Source organism: Planococcus citri, chromosome 3, assembly GCF_950023065.1.
Source record: "Planococcus citri chromosome 3, ihPlaCitr1.1, whole genome shotgun sequence".
Taxonomy (NCBI): domain Eukaryota; kingdom Metazoa; phylum Arthropoda; class Insecta; order Hemiptera; family Pseudococcidae; genus Planococcus; species Planococcus citri.
In genome coordinates this window covers 63,403,402-63,424,197 of record NC_088679.1, presented here as the reverse complement: position 1 = coordinate 63,424,197, position 20,796 = coordinate 63,403,402, and the positions used below count along the sequence as shown (strand labels likewise).

The 20,796-nt window shown below is 37.3% G+C and overlaps 1 protein-coding gene across 2 annotated transcripts; it reads right to left on the bottom strand.

Annotated features, from left to right (window-relative positions):
- Nucleotides 1-281: 281 nt before the first annotated feature.
- On the bottom strand, nt 282-17,334 carry LOC135841927 (cationic amino acid transporter 2-like). Of its 2 annotated transcripts, none has more exons than XM_065359148.1 (14): nt 16,368-17,334; nt 15,841-16,102; nt 15,619-15,747; nt 15,366-15,524; nt 15,168-15,272; nt 13,040-13,189; nt 12,808-12,932; nt 12,624-12,721; nt 12,393-12,532; nt 1,505-1,607; nt 1,095-1,255; nt 795-940; nt 610-718; nt 282-524 (listed from the first exon to the last, which is right to left on the bottom strand). In XM_065359148.1, the coding sequence occupies exons 2-14, from the start codon at nt 16,091-16,093 to the stop codon at nt 442-444; spliced, it is 1,761 nt and encodes a 586-aa protein (XP_065215220.1). In that variant the 5' UTR covers nt 16,094-16,102; nt 16,368-17,334; the 3' UTR covers nt 282-441. The 2 variants fall into 2 exon arrangements, with proteins under 2 accessions (XP_065215220.1, XP_065215221.1); XM_065359149.1 differs by having other exon boundaries at nt 15,841-16,084.
- Nucleotides 17,335-20,796: the final 3,462 nt, after the last annotated feature.

The window sequence follows — 20,796 nt, the reverse complement described above, 5'->3', positions numbered from 1 at the left end:
AAAAGTCTACAGTTGCCCTTTTTGATTCTACACAACAACTTCCTGTTTATAAAAATAAACTCAAAAATTAATGATAGGTAGGTACGATTGGAAACCAGAATATTATTATAATCTAACAAAAAAGTCATTTGTTTAGTCTCATTATTTTTTCAATTCAAACTCGACAGATTAAAAGTTAGAAGCTTAAAAGTTAAGACTAAGTATTTTTTTCAAACGTTTATGGCAACAACTATGAATACTTCGTCGCTCGCAATGACCAATGAAATGAATAAGTTAATAAATTAATTTAGGTACAATTTTATTTCAAGTAGAAAATGTAATGCAAGGCAAGTTTATAAATACTAAAAAATCATCATTCATTAAAATTTAAAAATGTCGTTGGACATAATATTCTAAAGAATCGTCTTATTTATTCTCCATTGACATTTACAGGTTCAGAAATCAGGATCTCAAAACTGAATTAGTTCGTTGATGTATTCTTTCATTACTATTGAAAATTCCATAAGAAAAGTATATTACGACACCTAACAAAAAGAAAATTTGCATTTAGATGTTATCCATTTTCAATTTTATATACTACGGATGATTGGAACTGCAATTTATTCGTACCTATGATCAACCAAAACAGCAATCTCATCCACGTGTAGAAATCAAATTGAACCATTAAAAAAATATTTAAAAATACACTTAAAGCAGGAATAAAAGGAACCAACGGCATCTAAAGAAAAAACCACAATTTTCATTACATAAATCACGATTTCATGCGACAATTGAAATTATCCCATTAAACTTACTTTGAAAGTTAATTTCTTGGTGTTATGTGTCTTTTGCAGTTGAATCACCACAATACATAAGGTCATTAACAGGAATAGAATTATAACCGAAATAATGTTATCATAAAAATTTGTAATGGCCCAACTAAATAATACTGATAAAATACCTGGAACAGAAAATTACGGAATTTAATTAATTAACCAGGCGTAGCTAATACAATTTACCCAAGCCTACGAACTTGACCCGTTTTGAAAAAATAAAATGAAAGTAAACTAATGCGGTAAGCAAAAGTACCTATACCTACTGGAGAAAATACTTACAAAATGCAAGAATACATAGCGTCACCAAATTATTCGTATATTTATAAATTAATTTTTCTGAAACATATGATTTATTGTTTCGATGAATGCCTAGTTCTCCATTAGATAGCTTCGTCAAAGGCTGTCTTTCTTCATCAGTTTGAGAAATATCCATCGAATAACTGAAATGCAAAAAATATCAAGTAAGTAAGCTGGGCATATATCAAATCTCAGTCTAAAATTTCACTCGTCTTTCTACTAATGCCGAATTGCCGATGCACTTTTTTTTTTTCTAAATGGGGAACGTTTGACAGCTAGTAGAAACCAGGAATACCAATGAAATTCTCTCATTTTTTTTTTAATTCTTTAAAAATAATTAGATAATCATGTAAAAATATTATTAAAATACTGTGTAATACGTAAATTCTCACCGTAAAATTATTACGCAGGCAGAAACAAAAGTATAAGCCAATAGAATTCCAATTGCATTCAAATTTATTAAATGTTCAACGTCTAGTAATGCCGCAGTCAAACCTACAATGATTGAATCATTTAAATTATCATTCAATTTATTAATTACATATAGTCCGGCATATGACAATAGGAGTAATTGCACCCCCCCCCCCGCCGATCCTCCGGGACAACATTTTTCTTAAAGGGGACATCCTAAGGAACATTTTAATGCAAAGTTGCCAAAAAAAAAAAGTTGGCCTTACTTACAAAATGGCGGCCATTTTGATTGACAGGTCAGCCGAAATCGCAGATTTTGCATTTTAACGTAGGACTTGCACAAACTTTTTCAAACTTTACAAATGTAGATCGAAAGATCATGCAAAAATTTATCACCTGTCCAAATTTCAAGTGCTATAGTGCGTTTTTCGATTTTTGGTGAATTTTTAAAAATCGAATTTAGGCCAAAAATGAGGGAAAAAAATCAAAATTTTACCAAATTGACCAAGAAAGCTGAAATTTGGGATATACCCTATTTTCGACATGCCAAATCGACTGGGAACGGTTTCAACCCGTTTTGAGCAGTTCTGGAGCCTCCAGCAGATTTTTGAAACTCGAAATTCCCACAAAATTCCATCAAATTGGAGTTGTAAAGCTAAAATTCATTCTAAAAACTAGTTTCAATACGCTACGAAGTGCTGCAGGTGAATTTCAAGTTGTTTTGGAGCCTCCAGCGACTTTTTGAAAATTCCTGAAGCCTCCAGCAGATTTTTGAAACTTTGAATTTTCACAAAATTTTATCAAATAGAGATGGAAAGCTGACATTTACTCTACACTTCAATTTTAACACCCTCTGAAAACGACTTCTGGTGGATTTCAAGTCATTTTAGAGCCCTCAACGACTTTTTTGAAAATTACTGGAGCCTCCAGTAGATTTTTGAAGCTTGAAATTTCCCCAAAATGTTATCAAACCAAGATGGAAAGTCGAAATTCATTCTGCACACTAATTTCAATACGCTACGAAGTTGACTGCCGGTGAATTTCAAGTCTTTTTGGAGCCTCCAGCATCTTTTTGAAAGGTTGTATGACGTTTTTTTGGAAAATTGAAGTTTCCTAAAAGTAGCTGGAAGCTTCAAAACCATTTGAAACCACCATGTAGTCTGCGAAGTAAATTTCAGCTTGCAAACTCCATTTGATAAATTAATGTTGGGGAAATTTCAAGTTTCAAAAATCTACTGGAGGCTCCAGTAATTTTCAAAAAAGTCGCTGGAGGCCCTAAAATGACTTGAACCCACCTGAAATCGTCTTCAGAGGGTGTTAAAATTGAAGTGTGGAATAAATTTCAGCTTTCCATCTCCATTTGATGAAATTTTGTGAAAATTTAAAGTTCCAAAAATCTGCTAGAGGCTCCAGTAATTTTCAAAAAAAGTCGCTGGTGGCCCTAAAATTACTTGAACCCACCTAAAGTCGTCTTCCGAGGGTGTTAAAATTGGATGTAGAGTAAATTTCAGCTTTCCATCTCCATTTGATGAAATTTTGTGAAAATTTAAAAGATTCAAAAATCTGATGGAGGTTTCAGGAATTTTCAAAAAGTCGCTGAAGCCTCCAAAACGGCTTGAAATTCACCTGCAGTACTTCGTAGCGTATTGAAACTAGTTTTTAGAATGAATTTTAGCTTTACAACTCCAATTTGATGGAATTTTGTGGGAATTTCGAGTTTCAAAAATCTGCTGGAGGCTCCAGAACTGCTCAAAACGGGTTGAAACCGTTTCCAGTAGATTTGTGTAAAAGATACTTCTGAAATGTAAAAGAGTGTTCGAAAGATACGACTAAATACTCTAAAAGATCGCCTAAGTTCGAGCATAAAAATATTAATCGCAGTATGAGTCAGGAAATGGCCATGGTTACGTAGAAAACGACTATGTATTAATTAATTAGTATAAATATTGTCAGGAAATATAAACATGCGATAATCATAGATACTCAATAATATAAAACATAAAATAATCAATCAATCAATCAATTGAGGTTGTCAGGTCCGGAGTTCTGGCTTGGCTGGAACTTGGATGGAGTGAGAATCGATCTGTAATTAAAATAATCGCGTTTGAGTACACACACGTACTACTCATCGATCATACTAGGCTCGTAAATAATTCGTAATTAGCCTCAATAAATCCTAATAGACCACTGTCATTGGCTATCGTATTTTAGCCACAATTACTGAGGAAACACTTCGGACCATGACCAATAACTGTTGACCTATGGCTCCGTGGTCAACCCACCAGCGTCGAAATAGCTATGGACCATCTGTGGAGACTCTTCAGACCCTCAGCAACCCGTGGTTCACCCATTGGGGGAAACGCTTCGGAGCCGAGTGACCTGTGGCTCTGTCCATCAGTGTCAGCTCGATAAAATAATCCTCACGAGTCGATTGACGTCAATAAATATATGTGCACGTACTAAAGTAAATCACTGACCTAGTCAAATACGTATCTTGGTGCTTTGCATAACATACTGCACCAAGATACCATGCAAACAATAGCTACGAGGCCTACTCAATAAAGTATTTCATGTATCATTGTACTCAGTAAGATAACAACACTTTGTCACTTACGTATTCACGTAATAATTCAGCTATTCGGCAATTCGGCAATTAGGCGGTGCAATATATTGGTATCGTCGTCGAACTCGTAATCGAACTCGTAATCGTCAGTATAGCGTCACCGGAGCGGGTATATCTTCGGCGACCTGGGTTGGAGACAGCAAGGAGCACAAGCACTTCACCACAGCACAGACTTTAACAGACTGATTTCTCTATACTCAGCCAAACTCTTTGCTGGTGGATATTTACTCACGATACGTGAGAACTTCGGCCTGTCTCCCACGGTCGCAAAGATAACCCCGCAATAAATGCATCATCGATGCACTGACGACAAAATAGAATTGCACCCACCTGTGCCGTAGCTCGGAGATGCGACACCCTACGGATGTCGAAGACGCAAAACGCGTCAAGATAACGCAACATAGCGTACGAGGTGTGAAAAAAATAAAAATATACTCGTCGGTAAAAACTACTTCTTACATTCGGCCAAACTGACCACTCACCTTGTCCTCAAGGTGCCAATAATTCAAGTGATGTCTCGATCAGATGGAACAGATGGAAGAACGACCTCAACATCGTCACTGTCTGAGAGTTCAATCGGAGTCTCGGTCAGATGGAACAGATGGAAGAACCACTTCATCATCGTCACTGTCTGCTTCGGACTCGTCTGATAGTACAGCTGGATCTCTCCACCGCTTCATCTTATCTACCGCCACTACCTGATCATAATTAGTACGCCTCGTTGACCTAGTTGTGCCCTCCATGTCGCTCACTCTGTATCGATCATTTTGCATGACCTCGGTCACAACCATAGGACCGCTAAATGGGTGCAACAGCTTACGGCTAGTACCAGTTGCTGGAACTTGTTTCTCAATCAATACGAGATCACCCAATTTATACTTGAGTGGACGTTTACGTCGTTGGTCAAAGTACTTCTTTTGTGTACTTTGAGCTTCAGCAATCTTCTGATGAGCTGCTTCTCGCATACTATAGATGTCAACAATGGATGAAGCAGCTAAGGTAATTTCATCTTTCAGCACGGTGTCTGACCCCTTTCGAGGCGTGTAACCATACAATAGTTCACTCGGTGATTTGCCAGTAGATTTATTGACAACATTGTTGATGGAAAACTGGGTGTTCAACAACTGCTTATCCCAGAGATGTTCTTCCAGCGTTGTAGCCATTAGAGCGCTTAAAATGGAGCGGTTTAGTCGCTCAACTTGACCATTCGCTCTTGGAGTAGCCACTGCATTTTTGACGTGAGAAATATTATTCTGGATACAAAAGTTCTTGAACTTCTTCGAGGTGAACGAACTACCTTGGTCAGAAATGATGATTTGCGGTGCACCATAAGTGGCACAGACGTGCATAAGAACTTCGATAACGTACTTGACCTTGGTTGATTTCATAGCTCTCAAGATGCAAAATTTAGTGAACGCATCGATAACAGCTAAAATATACGTATTCTTGTGCTTGGACTTTGGAAATGGTCCAAGATGATCAATATGTACGGTATGGAACGGTGTATTCGGTTTCGGAATTGGATTGAGAAAACCTTCAGGCTTACCGGCCTTTCGCTTCGAAAACAGGCAGGCAATACAGCATTTGATGTAGTTATCGATGTACTGCTTCATTGATGGAAACCAATAGTAGTTGCATAAACGTTGCAATGTTTTCTCGAGTCCAAAATGACCCATTTCGTCGTGAGCAGCTTTGACAACTTGCTGCCTCATGCCATGTGGGACCACCCACAATAAACCACGTGCAGTGATACGATAAACACGACCATCTCGGAGTGCATAGTTCTTGTAGATTGATTTCTCAGCATCGGTAGTTGGAGTTTTCAGTAGAATGGATCGAATTTCTTTGATTCGGTCATCGGTGAGTTGACCAGAGAGAACCCAATCAGCAACAGTGATTCTCATAATGGTTTCAGTCGGTACCGGATTACGACTCAATGCATCAGCATGCTTCAATCGATTACCAGGTCGATATTTCACGGTGAAGGTATACTCTTGAAGTTGTAACCACCACCTGGCAATACGAGGTAATAGATCTTTCTTTTCGCTGGTAGCGCGAAGTGCGTTGCAATCGGTAATGACGGTGAAATTAATTCCCAACAGGTAACAACGGAATTTCTTGAGGCTTTCTACGACAGCTAGAGTTTCCAACTCGTAAGAATGATATTTCGTTTCGGTATCGGACGTCTGTCTGCTATAATAAGCTACCGGGTGTAGCCTACCTTGGTACATTTGGAGTAGAATACCACCAAGACCCAATGCACTTGCATCGGTATGAACTTCAGTTTCGGACGTTGGATCATAAATGACCAATACTGGGCGCTCGACTAGCACCTGTTGTAGTTTACGAAAAGCTTCCTCTTCAGCTTTTCCCCAGGACCATGGAACAGTTTTTCTTGTAAGATTGGTAAGAGGTTTTGCGATAGATGCGTAGTTGTGAACGAAGTGTCTGAAGTAACCAGTTAAACCAATAAACTGGCGAATATTATGAGCGCTGGATGGAACAGGAAAGTCTTTGATTGCCTTGACCTTCTCTTGACCAGGTTTAATGGTTCCATTGTCAACTTCAAAACCCAAAAAGCTGACAGTGTTGGTAAGAAAATGACATTTCGCAAGGTTGAGAGTAAGACCTTCTTCTCTCAGGAGCTCGAGAATTTTACGAAGTGCAGCTAGGCATTCTTTGACAGTTTTCGCGTGTACTAGGATGTCGTCTAGGTAAACAGCAGCAATATCGCGTACAGATTTTAGAATTCGGCTCATCAGTCGCTGGAATGCGCGAGGTGCGTTAGTCAAGCCAAAGGGCATTCGGTTGAATTCAAATTCGCCGAAAGGTGTGACAAAGGCGGTATACTTCTTGGAATTTTCAGCAACACGGAATTGATAGTATCCAGACTTCAGGTCAAGACTGCAGAAAATGACAGCACTGGTTAATCGATCAAGTTGATCGTCGATTCGAGGTAGAGGATAATTCTCCTTGACGGTCAGAGAATTCAATTTTCGATAATCGATGCACATTCGTTGCTCATTATTCTTCTTTCGGACCAGTAGACAGGGTGATGAATAATTCGAAGTCGATTCTCGAATGATGTCGTTCTTCAGTAGGTCACCAACCAGGTTACGGAGTATTTCGTGCTCAGAATTGGACATACGATATGGTCGATAGGTGAAAGGTACGTCATTGGTCAGCTCAATTTCCAGCTCAGCTGATTTGGAACAACCAATGGTAGAATTGTCGGAAGAAAAGCAGTCGCGAAATTCATTGAGTAGGTTAAGTAGTTCTTCGCGTTCCTTCTCCGAAACTGGACCTACCTTAACGTCACTCAATTTGATTGGCGGCAGGTCGGTGATGGAAATTCGCGACACCTTTTCGATGTTTTCGTTGCTGCTTTCAACACATGGCCAACCACGTGCAACAATTTGACCTTGTTTGATCTTGATCGGATTCGTTGATAAGTTGATGAGAGGTAGGACGCTATGTTGCTCTTCACGTAAGCATAGAATATTTCGAGGAACACAGCTCTCTTTCCCCTCCTCAGCTCTGAGACTCGCTTCGACAAAGACGTCTCCAGAGCCTGAGTCGGAGATAATAGGTATGTTGCCGACATGCTCGGGAGGTATAATCATCTCCTTGGCAGATCGCAACACAACCTTTCTCAAATCAGGAACACCTTCTATGGTCATCATTTCACTCGCCTCTTTTTGCAGGAATCGGAGAGTGCTTGCATCTTTCATCACGAGTAGATCAGGTAACTCAGTGAAATTTTGACCAATTAGAAGGGGTGTGTCTTGTTCACAGTCTCGAATTACGTGGGCAGAAATAACAGCTGTTATATCGTCAATTCGAACTGTGAATGAGGTACCGCCCAGACTACTTGTTCTGCCACTGCCAAACCCTGCGAGTACAGTTTTATTCATCGGATCTAGAGGGAGTTGCAACCTCGTAACTTCCGAGATCTTGATAGTAGAACATGTACTGCCGAAGTCAATAAATGCGACAGTATTTACGTCGTTGACAAATATATGCTTGTAGTATTTATTCTTCAAGGCAGGGGTGGCGGCATGTTCAGTAGTTAGTCAGGCGATGGAAGGAGTGACGGGTGTTACCGGCGGTTTTTTTACATCGTCAGTATCACCCTCCTTCTTCTTTCGAATATAGCAGTTAGCTTCCAGATGCCCGTAGCGGTGACAGAAGCTACACTGTTTAAAATCGACCCTTTCTTTAGTACGATCGGGTCTAGGTTTATCTTTTTCACCAGTCGGCGAGCGCTTAGATCGAGATGGGGAAGAGGAAGACGGATTGCGACAAAACTTGGAGTAATGACCTCTTCGTCCGCAGTTGCGGCAACGCTTGGATCTTACATCGTGTTCGCTTCGCTCCGTACGCGACCTTCCACGCCCACTATCTCGCATTTCGGTGAAAAAGGTAAATAGTTCCTCAGGTGTACGAGGTTTTGCTGCAGTAGCCGCATGCGCTACTGTATCATCATCTATGTCGCCGATAATACAGTCGACGGCCTTTTTACCAAATATTTCGCACGCAGCGAGCAAACTAAGCTTGGCGTAATAATAGCGAATATACGACTCGTCAGGTCTTTTGACACGAGCCATCATTGCACGGAGATTTTTATGATGATTATCATGACGCGGAAAAGCTTTGGTGAGAAGATCTTTCCACTCAGCCCAAGTATGTTGCACAGAAGGTAATTGTGCGTACCAATTGGCGGCATAGCCTTTCAACTTGGCGAGTGCGTAGTGTGACTTAAGCTCTGTTGACCACTTATTTCCTGCTGCCAGCTCGTCAACTTTCGATATCCATTTCGTAATTGACGCACCCGGCGCGGACGGATCGAATAGAGGGACTGAGTCACCATTTGGCGTCATGTTAACATGAATTTCAGCAGGTGCATGATTAGTATTCACCAATTTCGAGACAATCGTAGCATTTGTCTCCACAATACTTTTCATAAAATCGGCGAGAGTCGAATTGAGGACAGTAGAGGAGGTGGCAGGGTCAAACGATGCGCGACGAGATCGGCGGGTAGTGCGGGGACTATCGTCATTATGCGCCGAACGAGTACGTTTAGGTGCCATATTTGTAGATTACTACAACGTGATACACAAATACATATATGAGTACATAGAATTACGTAAAGAATACCTGCATAAAATAGATCACATCCATTCAAGCCAGCCAGAATCCGTTTCTATCCCACTTCTGAAATGTAAAAGATACTTCTGAAATGTAAAAGAGTGTTCGAAAGATACGACTAAATACTCTAAAAGATCGCCTAAGTTCGAGCATAAAAATATTAATCGCAGTATGAGTCAGGAAATGGCCATGGTTACGTAGAAAACGACTATGTATTAATTAATTAGTATAAATATTGTCAGGAAATATAAACATGCGATAATCATAGATACTCAATAATATAAAACATAAAATAATCAATCAATCAATCAATTGAGGTTGTCAGGTCCGGAGTTCTGGCTTGGCTGGAACTTGGATGGAGTGAGAATCGATCTGTAATTAAAATAATCGCGTTTGAGTACACACACGTACTACTCATCGATCATACTAGGCTCGTAAATAATTCGTAATTAGCCTCAATAAATCCTAATAGACCACTGTCATTGGCTATCGTATTTTAGCCACAATTACTGAGGAAACACTTCGGACCATGACCAATAACTGTTGACCTATGGCTCCGTGGTCAACCCACCAGCGTCGAAATAGCTATGGACCATCTGTGGAGACTCTTCAGACCCTCAGCAACCCGTGGTTCACCCATTGGGGGAAACGCTTCGGAGCCGAGTGACCTGTGGCTCTGTCCATCAGTGTCAGCTCGATAAAATAATCCTCACGAGTCGATTGACGTCAATAAATATATGTGCACGTACTAAAGTAAATCACTGACCTAGTCAAATACGTATCTTGGTGCTTTGCATAACATACTGCACCAAGATACCATGCAAACAATAGCTACGAGGCCTACTCAATAAAGTATTTCATGTATCATTGTACTCAGTAAGATAACAACACTTTGTCACTTACGTATTCACGTAATAATTCAGCTATTCGGCAATTCGGCAATTAGGCGGTGCAATATATTGGTATCGTCGTCGAACTCGTAATCGAACTCGTAATCGTCAGTATAGCGTCACCGGAGCGGGTATATCTTCGGCGACCTGGGTTGGAGACAGCAAGGAGCACAAGCACTTCACCACAGCACAGACTTTAACAGACTGATTTCTCTATACTCAGCCAAACTCTTTGCTGGTGGATATTTACTCACGATACGTGAGAACTTCGGCCTGTCTCCCACGGTCGCAAAGATAACCCCGCAATAAATGCATCATCGATGCACTGACGACAAAATAGAATTGCACCCACCTGTGCCGTAGCTCGGAGATGCGACACCCTACGGATGTCGAAGACGCAAAACGCGTCAAGATAACGCAACATAGCGTACGAGGTGTGAAAAAAATAAAAATATACTCGTTGGTAAAAACTACTTCTTACATTTGGCATGTCGAAAATAGGGTATATCCCAAATTTCAGCTTTCTTGGTCAATTAGGTAAAATTTTGATTTTTTCCCTCATTTTTGGCCTAAATTCGATTTTCAAAAATTCACCAAAAATCGAAAAACGCACTTTAGCACTTGAAATTTGGACAGGTTGATATAGGGGAAACATGTCGCACTACCTAACGTGATATAGGGGGGAACCAATACCAACGGGGGTTAAATTTAGAAATATTCCTTAGGCGGGGAATATTTGCCAATACCTAGATAGCTCAGACAGGCGGTAGTTTGTCTAATCTGCCCTATACATCATTATGTGTAAACACATGTAATAAATACGAATCTGATTTACTTATGACCTGTATTTACACTTTTATACATAAATTCATCGAATACTCCATTAATTAATAATTTTGACAGAGAGTAAGCAACCGGATGAATTTAAACAAGAGAATGACCTTCACATATTTACGAGATGTGGGTCATTATGAATAAGACAATAATCCTAATTATAGAATTTTACCCTAAAAGACATAGCAGATAGGATAGGCGAAAATATACACATGAAATTATATACACGGGAATAATCACATAAAGTTTTACGCGAAAAGCACATGATTTTGGTCACCATAGGGTTCGACACCTTGGTCTACACCTCTATGGGAAAAAAGGCTTAATAATAAACGAAGTAGGTGCAAGCACCACTTACTTGGACTGTACACGTTTTCCATCTCTTCTAAAGCCAACCTAATACTTAATGGCATCGATGGAACTTAACTAAAAGAGGCACTTGTATCACTTTGCGTGATGAGGATATGTCCGGGTGCATTCCTCAATCACCAAACAGGTACACTTGTTATTAATCGATGGAAGATCGATTAATCTATTTTTATTAAAAGAAATTAACCATGCGCGAGATGGCGTTAAACGAAAAAGAGCCATACCATGGCCTCCCCTGTTTGGGGGCTCGTCCATGGTATTATTGTGTTAGCACTGACTTAAGAACCGACTATCGCGAATATCCGAACCCAAGAAAGAACTGAGCTTTGTTCACGAAAATCAGTATTATAAAAGGAGCGTAAGATGGTCAATTTCCCACCCCCAAAAGTGGTGGACCAATCACGCACTTGCTAAGTACATTTACTTACACATAAATTGTAGAATTTATGTGACTTTCCTTATTTATGCCCAAAATCCCTATCTCGGGCTATAAATGTCAAAGGCGCCGCGAACCCTTTAATAAGAAGGGTGCGCAGCCCTATATGCGCGAGTACATCGCAACTGAATATGTACTTAGCCTATTTCTAAAGTATTTCAGACGTTACCAATATTTTCAATATAAGGGGTTCATAATTTATAAGCACTACCTTTGGCAGTGGGGCCAATCTGCCTCCTGTCAAGGTGATGAATTTTTGCATGATCTTTCGATCTACCTTTGTAAAGTTTGAAAAAGTTTGTGCAAGTCCTACGTTAAAACGCAAAATCTGCGATTTTGGCTGACCTGTCAATCAAAGTGGCCGCCATTTTGTAAGTAAGGCCAACTTTTTTTTTGGCAACTGCATTAAAATGTTCCTTAGGATGTCCCCTTTAAGAAAAATGTTGTCCCGGAGGATCTGCGGGGGGGGGGGTGCAATTACTCCTATTGTCATATGCCGGACTAATAGGATTTACCTATAGGTCATAAGAAAAGAAAAACGAATTGAACAAATTGAAAAAATTCCTCACCAGTCAGAACACCAGTACACATCGTTCCAGCCACAGGTGTGCCAAATCTTTTGCTGATTTTGTTAAAAATTTTAAATAATAATCCGTCGTCGGCCATTGAGTAAATGATTCTCGATATCGGAAAAAATGCACCAAACAATCTATTGCAAAGAACAGAATTAATATCAACGGAGCCTATAGGGTATAGTATTGAGGCTTATGTGTGGTAAAGAATTTTAAAGTAGTATTTACGCCGCAATAAGTCCAAAAAGAGATCCAATGTTGATTATCCAAGTCGCCCATTCATAACCGATAAAACTAAATGCATATGCCAATGGTGCAGCAGTATTCTGAAAATGAGGTTCATTTGATAATTAACAATAACGAATAATACTTCGGTAGTTTATCTTCTCCAAATACTAGTATTTTTATTCACCTGCTGAAAATACGGAACTAATAACGTCAATACGGTAGCAATACTGAAATAGGCTATGAATATAATGAATAGCGAAATAATCAAAGCATATGGAAGGGCTTTCTCTGGATTTACAACTTCTCCTCCTATGAAAATTTGATTTCAGCTTTGATTAATTATTTTAAAATAACTCCCACTATAATATTGATCTTTATACTCGTAGGTACTCGAATTAAATTTGAAAATCATTCACCTGTAGTTGCAATGCATTCAAAACCAATAAAGCCATAGAAACAAGAGCCGGCTCCTTTAATAATTCCCGAGAAACCATACGGTAAAAACCCTCCGCTTCCAAAATGTATAGGAACTTCTGCTTTTGGTATACTCCAAAAATCGAAATTCACTGCAAATAAATTAGATTACATTTAAAACGAGCTAAACACACAATATCAGCCAATTCATAAATTTGTCTACATATTAGTACGGCATATGACAATAGGAGTAATTGCACCCCCCCCCCGCCGATCTTCCGGGACAACTTTTTTCTTAAAGGGGACATCCTAAGGAACATTTTAGAGCAAACTTGCCAAAAAAAAGTTGGCTTTACTTACAAAATGGCGGCCATTTTGATTGACAGGTCAGCCAAAATCGCAGATATTGCGTTTTAACATAGGACTTGCACGAACTTTTTCAAACTTGACGAAGGTAGATCGAAAGATCATACAAAAATTTATGACCTGTCAAAATTTCAAGTGCTATAGTGGGTTTTTCAATTTTTGGTGAATTTTTGAAAATCGAATTTAGGCCAAAAATGAGGGAAAAAATCAAAATTTTACCAAATTGACTAAGAAAGCTGAAATTTGGGATATATCCTATTTTCGACATGCCAAATCAATTGGAAACGGTTTCAACCCGTTTTGAGCAGTTCTGGAGCCTCCAGCAGATTTTTGAAACTCGAAATTCCCACAAAATTCCATCAAATTGGAGTTGTAAAGCTAAAATTTATTCTAAAAACTAATTTCAATACGCTACGAAGTACTGCAGGTGAATTTCAAGTCGTTTTGGATCCTCCAGCGACTTTTTGAAAATTTCTGCAGCCTCCAGCAGATTTTTGAAACTTTAATTTTTCACAAAATTTCATCAAATGGAGATGGAAAGCTGAAATTTATTCTACACTCCAATTTTAACACCCTCTAAAGACGACTTGAGGTGGGTTAAAGTAGCTTTAAAACAATTTTAAACCATCATGTAGTCTGCGAAGTAAATTTCAGCTTGCCAACTCCATTTTGATACAGTAGACTCCCGATTATCCGACAAATGGTTTTAAAGCTTCCAGCTACTCTTAGGAAATTTCAATTTTCCAAAAAAAACGTCATACAACCTTTCAAAAAGTTGCTGGAGGCTCCAAAACGACTTGAAATTCACCGGCAGTCAACTTCGTAGCGTATTGAAATTAGTTTGCCGAATGAATTTCGACTCTCCATCTTGGTTTGATGAAATGTTGTCAAAATTTAAAGTGTCAAAAATCTGCTGGAGGCTCTAGTAATTTTCAAAAAAAGTCACTGGAGGCCCTAAAATTACTTGAACCCACCTCAAGTCGTCTTCAGAGGGTGTTAAAATTGGAGTGTAGAATAAATTTCAGCTTTCCATCTCCATTTGATGAAATTTTGTGAAAAATTAAAGTTTCAAAAATCTGCTGAATGCTGCAGGAATTTTCAAAAAGTCGTTGGAGGATCCAAAACGACTTGAAATTCACCTGCAGTACTTCGTAGCGTATTGAAATTAGTTTTTAGAATAAATTTTAGCTTTACAACTCCAATTTGATGGAATTTTGTGGGAATTTCGAGTTTCAAAAATCTGCTGGAGGCTCCAGAACTGCTCAAAACGGGTTGAAACCGTTTCCAATTGATTTGGCATGTCGAAAATAGGATATATCCCAAATTTCAGTTTTCTTAGTCAATTTGGTAAAATTTTGATTTTTTCCCTCACTTTTGGCCTAAATTCGATTTTCAAAAATTCACCAAAAATCGAAAAACCCACTATAGCACTTGAAATTTTGACAGGTCATAAATTTTTGTATGATCTTTCGATCTACCTTTGTAATGTTTGAAAAAGTTCGTGCAAGTCCTATGTTGAAACGCAAAATCTGCGATTTTGGCTGACCTGTCGATCAAAATGGCCGCCATTTTGTAAGTAAGGCCAACTTTTTTTTTTGGCAAGTTTGCTCTAAAATGTTCCTTAGGATGTCCTCTTTAAGAAAAAAGTTGTCCCGGTGGATCGGCGGGGGGGGGGGTGCAATTACTTCTATTGTCATATGCCGGACTATATAATACGCTGCCTTCAATTAACTTGGCAGCAACTTAGAATACATCACTACTCACCTTTAGTTAATCCGATGATTACAAAAAATAAAACTAAGGTAATATTGACGCTGGTTAAAATATTATTCAATATTATGGATTCTTTTAGGCCAAAACTTAGCGCAACTAAAAATGAAATTCATTTCAAATTATCGATGTGCAATATTCTAATAAGAATTATGCATTTAAAAAAATGTTTCATTAGTTCTAGTAACTTACCGGCAAAAACCATGCAAATTAAAAAAGCGAATACGTCGAAATACTGTGAAAGATATGGTACATCGATTTCATAAATTTTTCTCAATTCTGTTGCGATTATGTGATTGAAAAATACATCATCGAGGTAAACACTTAATGCTTTCACAACACTAGCTGTACCTATAAGAGAATGGAAAACAAATTCTGAGGATAGTACACATTTTCAAACTTCATCATATTATTGTTAAAAAAAATGATTAAATTCGATCCTCACCAATGATATACTGCGTGATGAGATTCCACCCCATCATAAAAGCAACGAATTCTCCCAAGGTTATATAACAATACGAATAAACTGAGCCAGAAGTTGGCGTATTGGCCCCAAATTCGGCGAAACATAATCCTAGAGGAATAAACGTTCCATGATTTAGTTAAAAAATAATACCTTCCTATTTACAATTTTCAACAAAGAAAAAAATTATAAACAGGTACCTACCTGCCAATGTTGAAATCACTGCTGCGATAAAAAATGAAATTATTATTCCAGGACCAGTAATATCCTTGGAGACTTGGCCAGATAAAATATAAATTCCAACTCCTAACGTGCTGCCAACACCCAAAAAAACCAAATCGTAAATATTTAGCGTCTTTTTCAATCCATTATCTTCGCTGTCTCCGAAATCTGACGATCGGTTTGTGACTGTTTTAGGACGCCGCAATATCTTGAGAAATCCAGACATCTGAGACATGACGAATACCTAATAACAATTTTAATAGGTCTTTATGCTTGCCTTTTGATTCAATTTCTTACAAAAAAAAAAAAAAAAAAAAAAAAAAAAAGGAGTTAAAGGAGTTACACTTGATGGAGAATTATACCAATTTAATGAGAAAAAATTGATCTTGAAAAGCTATCAGTATTTATCGATATTAAAATAGAACTGAGAAAATACCTCGATACATATAAGTAAGAAAAGCTTCTATCCGTACGAATAGTGATAATCTGTAGCTATACTTGGAACTTACTTCGTAAAAAGCACAGAAAAATCGACCAAAAATTCACTTATCCGTTCTCTCCATGGGAATAATGTCCGAATAATCTCGATTTTAGAAATGAATGAAGCGTGCTAAATTTGATTACAAAGCAGCAGACAAATTCAGCCATTAAAAGTACCTACGTTAAGATCACACATGTTAAAAATTTCTATAATTATCAACACTGATTAAACATGTACAAAGATCAGAATTCAAATGTGCACATTGTTCGTATAATAAGATAAGGGCAAAAAGGCTCCTAAAACGAAAGTAGAATAGTCACAGTAGATCTACATAGATAGTGAGCAAAGATAGAGATACAAAGTTGATAGGTACAATAGTATTTCTAGAAGAACTGAATAGTGAAAAGAACAGGAACTGCATTTTTAATAATATTCTCTCACATGTGCATAAATAGGTATGTGTTCTTTGTACTTTTTTTATTTTAATTTTTTTTTTGCAATAACAAACCATGTAGCAGTAAAATTAGTTACTACGTTGAAAAGTAGTTTTTCACTAGGCCTATTGAGAAGATAAGTCTAAGTACATGTAGTACTCAATTATCACTTTCTACGTCATAATATTGCCTATCAACATTTTGCAACAAGAAGTCGAGAACGAGAACATTCTCCATGTTCATACGTATGCGATTCTGATTTTTTTTAATTTCGAAGTTTCATGAGGAGGAAACTAATTACTCTGATCATTCCATATTCAAAAAATGTTGAATTTAATTTATTTTTACCAACAAAAATATATGTATAAAAATGTAAGTATTAGAAAGATACCTCTGCAAATAGATAGGATAGGTAGTCTACAGCTAGCTACATTAATATGTACAGAGAGATACTTACACAGTTGAGCATGAGTTTTTTATTTAGGAGTAAGTAAGTACCTACATACATAAATGAAACTGATAATTTGAATTAGTCATTGTGCATATCAAGGACAGCGAAAAAAAAATGAACTGCTCTCTTGTCTCTCATCTACACATATGTACAACATGAATGACGTGAATATGACGCAATCCGTTTTTATAGTACTAGTCTACAATCCACAAACGTAAAAGTGTTACTCTACTGAAATTTTTTGATTACCAAAAAACTCATCTGGCTAAATGTAGATGGGAATCCCGAAAACCCAAAATGCATGATTTCAATATTTCAAACTTGCACAATAGGGGGCTGGAGCCTCAAAGGGGTGTATTTATGAATGTGGTCGGTACAGAAAAAATGAAATGTAGTCGGGAAGAGTACTACCACCAGATACCAAATATGTGTTTTTTTCTGTTGGTCATTAGCACAAACGGATTTTATTGCACTTTAAATGCAGTTTTTATGCATTTTTTATGGTTAAATCGTTCTATAATCATAAGTATGAGCGGCAACCGAAAAATTTTTGTGAAATTAGTTCGACAAGATTATTTCAGACCGAACTGAAAAAAACAGCTGAAAAATACCTGCACAATGACGAGTGATGGCACAGAGAAGTGGTTGGAGGTTACCCCCACTCCAAAATTTAGTGGGACATTTTTCCCCTCAAAGTACTCGTGCGACCTATCAAAATGTATTAAAATTTCGCGTAGAACACGATTATACCATTAATTTTGAATTTCAATCCTTCTGTGCCCCTCTCCCCGCCCTAAATTGTAGTTTAACCATTTTTTTTTCAATATTCCCATGCGACCTATCAAAATGCGCTAAAATTTCGCGTAGAATACGATTATACCATTAATTTTGAATTTCAACCCTTCTGTGTCCCTCTCCCCCGCCCTAAATTGTAGTTTGACAATTTTTTTATGAATATTCCCATGCGACCGACCTATTAAAATGCGCTAAAATTTTGCATCGAATCCAAATATACCATTAATTTTGAATTTCAATAACCCTTGTGTGCCCCCTCCCCCACCCTATTGTGTAATTCGACAACTTTTTTGTGAATACTCACATGCGACATATTAAAATGCACTAAACTTTTACGTCGATTCTGAATACACTATTAATTTTGAATTTCAACCCTACTGTGACCCCCCCCCTCCTAGGGTATCTAACAGTTAGTGCAATTAGTGAAAGTAGTGAATTTTTTAAAAAAGGTAGTGAAAAAATGAAAAAAAGTCAAATTCGTTCCTTTTTCTCGATCTTTATTTCGTAGAAAAGAGCTCATGCTCATTTGTCGACTTTTTTAGAGCTTGAATTACACATTTCTGAGAGCTTTTGCCCTCGCTTCGCTCGGGCTGTTTACTCTTTTTCCCCGTGATAAACTATTGTTCAAATTCAAAAAATATTCAAAGTTTGAATCAGAAAGATAAACTCCTCCATGCATGAAGAAATTTTTTTTCACTTCTCGAAACATGAATTTTTTAAAGCTTCTGCCCTCGCTTCGCTTGGGCTCGTTTGCTTTTTTTTCAATTTTGAATTTTTCAAAAAAAAAAATCATTTGAATTTCAAAATTTTGAAGCAAAGTAATAAGCTTCTTATAATTAACCAATTCATCACACTAAAAATCATCGTTTTTACATATATGTGCCTCTCTTTCGAAATTAAAAATTTTGGTTTGTTAAAAAAAAGTTTTTCATTCACTCAATTTCATTACATGAGCAAGAAACTTTAACGTGAAAAAAAATCAAAAATTGAAATGATAAAATATTTATGACATCCGCTTGCTTGAAAAAAATCTTGGGATGTTGAAGACATTGGAAAACTAAAAGCGAAAAATTCTAATGTAAAATTTTGCCTCCCCCGGCTCTTTTTTTTATAAAATCTCTAGTGTTCAAAAAATGTCCTGTTAAAGTCCGGATTTTTTATTTTGAAATTTTGTTTGACACCTTGTCTTATAACGAATGGGATAAGCTCGTGTATAGTTTTTTCAATAATTTTGATTTAAATTACAAATTTTCTTCCAGTTTCAATTTTTTTAAAAATTTCCATGTGAAAAATTTGACTTTGTAATTTTTGTGTGTGGGGGGGGGGGTGGTGGCATTCTGAAAATTTGGTTGAAAAAAGGTAGTGATTTTTTCAAAAAAAAATCCGTTAGATACCCTGCCCCTCCTCCCGTCCTGAAGTGGAGTTCGACCATTTTTTAATGAATATTCGTGTGCGACCTATAAAAATTCACTGAAACTTTGCGTAGAATCTGTATATGTCATTAATTTTGAAGTTCTGCCCTTCTAATCTATGCCCCTCTCCTCACCCACTGTTATTTTAAAGATCATAGATAAAATTTTAAAAGTTTATTTCAAGATAAAAGTAAAAATTATGCAACCAATTATGCTTACTACCTAGAAACTGCATAATTTCCTGAGAGAACATAATATGTAGAAGCTGCGCAGTGGCTACTGAGTAGGTACTGAGTAGGTATAGCGAGTTAGCAACAACTGAGTGAACATGGTTTCACGTTGAAGTATGCATTAAAAAAGAAATGCCTACAATTAATGGTATATTCGGATTCGATGCAAAATTTTAGCGCATTTTGATAGGTCGGTCGCATGGGAATATTCATAAAAAAATTGTCAAACTACAATTTAGGGAGGGGGAGAGGGACACAGAAGAGTTGAAATTCAAAATTAATGGTATAATCTTATTCTACGCGAAATTTTAGCGCATTTTGATAGGTCGCATGGGAATATTGAAAAAAAATTGTCAAACTACAATTTAGGGCGGGGAGAGGGGCACAGAAGGATTGAAATTCAAAATTAATGGTATAATCGTGTTCAACGCGAAATTTTAATACATTTTGATAGGTCGCACGAGTACTTTAAGGGGAAAAATGTCAAACTAAATTTTGGAGTGGGGGTAACCTCCAACCACTTCTCTGCGCCATCACTCGTCATTGTGCAGGTATTTTTCAGCAGTTTTTTTTTTTCAGTTCGGTCTGAAATAATATTGTCGAACTAATTTCACAAAAATTTTTCGGTTGCCGCTCATACTTATGATTATAGAACGATTTAACCATAAAAAATGCATAAAAACTGCATTTAAAGTGCAATAAACCATTCCAAAATTTAAAAAAATTATAACGAAGACTTTTTGTTATATTCTTTTTGACAAACCACTTTTTTAAAATAGAATCACACCCACGTTGGAGCCCACATCAAGTCCCAACTCTTATCAAAGTCTTGAAAAAAAAAACTAAAATAGCGCAACTAATTGTTGATTGCTAGGTACTAATTTGAAAACGTGGAATTTTCTCACTCAACAAAGTGCCCTTAATGATGGTCATAACCCTTGATTATGTATTACTAATTAATGTAATATATAATCAAGGGTCATAACAAATTGACAACGTCTTGTGGCATGTTCTGTAGGATGGGCCAGGGTGAGGAGTATACCTAATTCAAATAATAAACCAATACCTACTAGAACTGAGATCATCAGATGCTTTCAAATTGTTAACAATCCATAGGTAGGTAAATTTAAAAAAT